Here is a 6,733-nt window from a genome sequence, read left to right as displayed (position 1 = left end):
AATTTCAAATTAGACTAATTCAAATTCAGTTTTCAAAAGCATTTATTCAAGTTACAATTCAGATTCAATCTCAGCAATTCAAATTTACCTTATTCAAATTCAGTTTCTGATGGCACAGATTTCTGCCCATGTTTCCACCCCATCTCCATTGATGTAAAGAGGTTTAATGTCCATTTTCTTTTTTCTGAAATCCACAACAATCTCCTTTGTCTTGGTTGTGTTCAGGAGCAGGCTGTTGTCCCTGCACAATGCTGTCAGCTGCTCCACTTTGTCCCTGTAGGCAGATTCATCCTCCCCCAGGGATGAGCCCGACCACAGTGGGTCGTCTGCAGATTTTATGATGGTGTTACTGTGGTGAGCGGGGGCACAGTCATACTGTATGTGTATAGTGTGAAGAGCATTGGGCTCAGCACACAGTCCTGGGGAGAGCCGGTGCTGATGCTGATGGCCGAGGAAATGTGGGGACCCACCCTTGTGTCCGGTTTGTCAGAAAGTCCTTAATCCATAGACAGGTGGAATATGGGAGTCCTAGGGTCAACAGCTTGCTCACCAATCTGTGAGGGAGGGTGGTGTTAAAGGCAAAGCTTAAATCAGGGCTGCCCAATCCCGGTCCTCGAGAGCTACTATCCTGCAGCTTTTAGATGCATCCCTACTCCAACACAGCTGAATCAAATGGTTTGATTGCCTCTTCAGCATGCCATCATGTTTGGCAAAGGCCTGATAACAAGCCATTCATTTGATTCAGCTGTGTGGGAACAAGGATGCATCTAAAAGCTGCAGGACGGTAGCTCTCGAGGACCGGGATTGGGCACCCCTGGCTTAAATCAATAAAGAGGTGTGCGGAGCTCCTCTGCTTCAGGTGGGACAGGGTAGCATGGAGAGCAGCAGCGTCCTCAGTAGACCTGTTAGCCCTGTAGGCAAATTGGTGAGTATCAAACTACTGGCCGATACTCATTCAGGCAGGTTGTGGGTGATTTGTCTTTTTTCTTTTGGTAAGGGGACTATGGTGTAGGATTTCAGACGGGGTGGAAGTGAGGCCTGGTAGTGTGACAGATTAAAAACATCAACTAAAAGTTAGATTTATTTAACTATTTACACTGTTGATTTCTGCAGTTAGTATCATAGTATGCAATAATTATGATAATAATAATGATGGATTGCATTTATATAGCGCTTTTTGGGGCCCTCAAAGCGCTTTACAATACCACTATTCATTCACTCTCACATTCATACACTGGTGGAGGCAGCTACAGTTGTAGCCACAGCTGCCCTGGGGCAGACTGACAGAAGCGAGGCTGCCATATCGCGCCATCGGCCCTTCTGGGGCTATAACTGCATTATACACACACATCTCCTGTCTTTGTCAGTTCAGTTTCAACCATATAGAAATTTGCATGAAACATGAAAGCAGAACACCTGGTCACAACTGCCAAGAGTGGTAGCTCTCTGATAAGATCAAACAGTAAAGGTTTGAGAAAGACAAATGTCAAAGCACATAAAACACAGACAGATCAGCTCATCTCTGTAGATAGCATTTAAACTGAAAACATACCAGTGTTTGTGGAAAAACTCAGATAACCTAGAATCTGCATTTACTGGTTCTTTGTTTTAGTCAGTTCAGTAAATTAAGACAGACTCTTTAAGATCAAAGTAACAAATGATCTTGATGTCTCTGGTAAGGGACCTCTGGAAGGTGAGACCTCTCTTAAACAGTATGCGACAAGGCTGTCTCAATCTGCTGAGACCATAGAAAGATGGGCCGCTGTCCTGTATGGCATTTGAGAAACCAATTCCCACAACTTCAGAGCCCTATACAATACTTCTTATCCATAATGAATAAGAAGTATTGTATAGGGCTCTGGATGTCGTCATTTATGCCCCTGCTTTCCTGTTCCTGCTTTAGTGCCTTTAGTGCCATCTCCTTTCAGCACCGACTGTGACTCATCTTCCACAGTTCTTCCTCACTCAGCTCGGTCATACCACGCATGACCATTATTGGTGCCATGGGTGATGTGATCTAACAACATTTAGGTGACTATTGGGTCAGCAGATTGAAGTTTAATCAAAAAGTTTGACTGTGAGAAGTTATTACTTAAAATTATGTTTTAGTGTTCAGATGCAGTTCTAATGTTCAGAAATCCACACATGGAAACGATGTCATTACATTACACCACATCATCCTGTGATCAAAACATGACCCGATGTCCACTACAAAAGACTTACGATTTTTTATTTTTTTTCAAAATCACAATTTTGCGGGGGGAAAAGCAATTGTAAGATATTATTTTCATGCAAAATAGTTAAATTATCTTTCAAAAAAATAAAGATCAAAACATATTTTGCTCAGGCTCACAGGAGGAAATATTCCCCAAGCTGTGAATGACTTGCTATGTTTCTGTTTTGTCTTATTTATTTCCTCTGCACTTGATATCAACAGCAGCAAGGACACAGGAATGCTGCAACTGTTGAATGCAAAAGAATGCTGTTGACATCAAAGGCTGAGGAAGTTGGGGGAGGGTGGAGGCTGGGGGGGCTGTGAGTGGGTACCCTGTGGGATTGGTTGTCCATCAGCTCCTGTAGACATTATCAATTGGCCAAAATTGGAAATCTTTTCAAGTTACTATTCTCTCATATGTGCACTTTGCAAAAAATTTGGATTTCTTTTTATTATTTACATTTCCATTCAAGGGCAACTCTGAGCACTGACACACAGGCTGTGTGAGTCAGAAACAGACATCTTGTAAAGGGATTTTCCAGATGGAAATGAAAACACTGGAAATAGTTCGTAGAAAGGAAATTCTCTACTATGATAACACCATTTTATGTCCGCATATGGAAGAAGCACAAAAAAGAGAACAAGCAGCAAAAGAAAACAAATACTAAAGGAGGAAAATCCCTCAGACAGACCCAGAGACTGCGCAGAGACTGAGGTCACTGGCAGAGTCCTTTCAGCTAGGCAAAGAATATGCAGTTACATGAGATATGAATAACTCATACAACAGTGAAAGTAAGGATTCAGTTGTAATAGATGATGTTATATCTTCAGCATAGCTTAACTTTGATTTTCAAAATGTTATTGCTCAGTTAGTCGTTTCAGCAATCCGATTACCTATAGACTGTGTTCAGGCAGTCATATGATATATTCTACCTATTGAAAGGCGTTAAGTAATATATATTTTTTGGAACAACAAAAATATACCTCAAATGAACTATGAAAATGCTTGAATAAAATATGTCATTGTCATTTCTACAGCAGATTTAAAGCCACAGGAGTTGATCCAAAGTGCTTTTCAGGTCTCAAAAAAAAGAAACCTGGTCTGTTCCAGAAAACATTTGGAAAAACTGTGAAGCTGTGTTTTGTTAACTTTGTTAACTACCAGTGAAAAGCAAAGGTCAGCTATTTAGTGCTCATTAAAATGTGCTCAGATTTAGCATTTTACTTGGTAAAACCAGGTTTGGTAGCTAATCATAGCTTTCTATGGCTGCCCATGCACATGGTTAACTGGGGAGCAACATTCACAAAGTCGATTAAGCCAGCTTCTATCAGTTTGTGCTCGAACTGAAAACTGCTAACAATGGCTTTCTTTCCGTACTGACGCACAACCCTAAATCAATGATCAGCCTTTCTTGAAGAGAAGAAACTCACAGTTGTCAGACTGTTTTTCTTTGTTTTTTTTGTAATTTTTAAAACTTTTGAACACTACTCCAGAAATAGGGCCCAGATCCAAGTTGCAATGGTTGCCTAGTCAACGTATTGCTTCTTGAAACCATGCATATCTTTTCTGCCTTAACATTATTGTCTTACTGATTTCAGGTTGGTGGTGCAGTCAGAGAGGTGACAGGTTACACTGCAACTTATCGTCACACCATATCGGTGGAGGATGGCGGAAACGAGGGTGACTGCTTACATATCAGACTTGGCTACCACCATGCCATCAAAGGATTTCCCAACTGCGTGGTAGCTGATGCTGTCATCAACTTCTTCATGGCGCGGACGGTCAAAGTGCAGCAGGTTGGATTTGACCCGCGCCTCGCACGGCAGGCCCATCTAGGTGAGTTATTAATTGTTATCAGAATCACAATACTTCAATAATCCTTAACGAATTTGTGTTACTTGTGTAGAACTTATAGAACTTGTAGAAATTACATTGATGAGTTTCTTCGCAATGAAAAAAAGTAAAGTGGCACAAAATCAAGGCTTGTGGAAAATGGAATACTTTCTTTTTGCAGAGTTCTTCATCGACGCTCTTGGCCACCTCCACATCGGCTCCTGTAGTGACGTCATTGTGAGTCACGCGTCAAAGATCATACTACCCTGGAGTAAAACAGACGTACAAAAGGCCTATGAAAAATTCCGCTACTCATCGTCAGCCACGAATGCCAAAACTCATAATGAAATCTTCTACTTTAAGAACAGGTTCAAATGCATGACCAGTCAATGAAGTGTGAGAAATAGTTTTGCTCGGGTAAAATAAGACAAACTGTTTATTTTGGCTTTTACTGACAAAAGAACTGGGTGGATTACCCAGTTATGATCTTTGGTATCCAAGGTTGGTGTTTGTTTTCTTTTTTTTTGTTTTTTATGTTTGTGGCTTGTAGTGTTTCTAGCAACTCTCTGGAAACTTGTAAATCGCCTTTTGACTTTTTTCAAAGCTTTTCAAACTGATTTGCAAAATGTTGACACTGAAAAGGAAAATCTTCAGTTACATAATAAATAGCTTCAGCTTGTGAAGCACCGCATTTTTTTTTTATTTATTTTATTTAAACAGGTTCTAAAAAAAATGGAGTTAAGAAAAAGGTACGTTGTTGCAAGTCACAATATAGCAGCAAGTATTCTACAGCAAAACAGTTCCAGTTTGATAAAAATGGCTTTGTAAACTAATGCCCAGTGTCACATGATTGTTTTTGTTGTTTAAGTTGTTTCATTTGTATGTATTTTTAGTAGGATACTGTTATGCCCCACTTAGAAACGAAGTGTTAACTGGGGTGGGGGGGACACAAAGTGAAAAAGAAAACTCCTGAAAAATGTCATTAAACATGATTTATTGCACAAAACTACTAAAGTAAAGATGAACACAGGGAAGCTCTTTTCTTCAGGGTCTCCAAGGCCAAAACAACAAATAAAACACCCTCTTTAACTAAGAAATGAACCAAGAACTCTTTAGCCGAAAACAAAATACAATGGCTGAGCTCCCTGTCTAGCAAAAGCAGGAGCAAACGATTGAAACAAAAATGGCAGAGAACCCCTACCTGCTTCCTCTGTGATTAACCAATTACCACTGTAAAGGCACACTGTTGCTCACAATAAAGAAAGAAAGAAATGGGGGAAAGTGGAAGGGGCGTGGCGGTTTGAGATATGCCGTGGCTGACGAGCTGCAATACACCTCAGCTGCGGCTCATGAGGCAGACCTGGAACACAGGAAAGGGAGAAAAAAACTCTCACAGAGGGAGAGCCACTAGAGGTCAGCGACCATAACAAATACTCAGGTCAACACTCTTTGTTTTTTCCCTCTCCCCTAATGTCAGTGATTTCACAATATCCTGCTGCTGTGACTGTGTCTCTAAATTTAATCTATGAAACCTTTAGTCAGTAATTTACGTAAACAGATGCTGTCTCTGTCTTTTCTTAACAGTATTTCTAAAAATGCTTGTTTAATATTTTTTAGAGTGTATCGTTTGTTTGTTTGTTTGTTTGTTTGTTTGTTTGTTTGTTTGTTTGAAAAAAAGCCTTAGCATCCATTTCCTGTTTATTTTTTTATATTAAATTTCTTGTTTTCTGGCTAAGTAATAACACAGAAAAACTGTGTAAGAGAGAGTGAGCACCCAACAGATTGACAGTCAATCTTTAAACAGAAAATATGACTTACATTTCGAGTTTAAGTGACACTCCTTTAGCAAATAGTGGCCTTGCACTTCTTTCCCAAATCCGATGGAACATTAAAGATGGTTCTCATTAATATCTACTACAACCCCCTTCCACTCTAAGGGAGGCTCTTTTTTATGGTTAGTGGTTAAAGGTGTAATATGTGAATGAGTGTACATGTTTACCAAATTAGTACTTGTTTTTTCCCCCAACATCTGCTGTTTCTTACTAGTAGAACCAAATTTGCTCCTCAACTACCTCACTCAGTCTAGAGAGCAAGACAATCACTGGGCTGCAGAATCCTTTACATGACTATCATGACTTGTGAACTGAATCTGGTCAGCATTTACCTGTTGTTAGTTCCACACCGGAATAGGAGCACATCAACCATCAGCTAAGTACCTACGTACACAGAAACAATCTAGCAATCATTTTGGGGTTGTTTTGTTCTGTGATATGAGTATTTAAATACAGCTTTGTTATATTTAAAATGATGTAATTTAAATAAAAAGCACAGATCCATTATGTGGCCATTGTTTTGTTAAAGCCTACAGGGCCTCAGGAGGAAGAGCGCGTCGTCTATCAATTAGAAGGTTGTTGGTTTAATATCTAGCTCCTCAAGTCAGCATGTCGAAGTATCTTTGAGCAAGACACCAGAACCCAAGTTGCCCCTGATGCGTTCATCGACACTCTTCGACATTGAACAAATGGGGTAAATAATGTTTGTCATAAAAAGCGTTTTGAGTGCTCAGTTAGAGGAGAAAAGAACTAAATGGAAGCCCTTTATCCCTGTATTTTAGGAGAGAGGAAGTTTCCTCATCAGATTTCCTCATTTCTAATAACGAACACAAATTATGAATAAATAATGTG

The 6,733-nt window shown here is 39.9% G+C and overlaps 1 protein-coding gene across 1 annotated transcript in view; it reads left to right on the top strand.

Moving 5' to 3' along the window:
• Positions 1-5,695, top strand: part of b4galnt1a (beta-1,4-N-acetyl-galactosaminyl transferase 1a) — a 14,524-nt gene extending 8,829 nt beyond the window's left edge. The window contains exons 10-11 of the mRNA XM_013910738.1: positions 3,815-4,052; positions 4,231-5,695. Of these exons, the coding sequence (XP_013766192.1) occupies positions 3,815-4,052; positions 4,231-4,442 (450 nt within the window). The 3' untranslated portion in view covers positions 4,443-5,695. The remainder of the gene's footprint in view (positions 1-3,814; positions 4,053-4,230) is intronic.
• The last annotated feature ends 1,038 nt before the right edge of the window (positions 5,696-6,733 follow it).

Source organism: Pundamilia nyererei, unplaced genomic scaffold (genome assembly GCF_000239375.1).
Source record: "Pundamilia nyererei isolate P.nyererei 1_Seehausen unplaced genomic scaffold, PunNye1.0 scaffold00047, whole genome shotgun sequence".
In the NCBI taxonomy this organism is placed as follows: domain Eukaryota; kingdom Metazoa; phylum Chordata; class Actinopteri; order Cichliformes; family Cichlidae; genus Pundamilia; species Pundamilia nyererei.
This window is presented reverse-complemented; position numbering and strand designations above follow the sequence as displayed.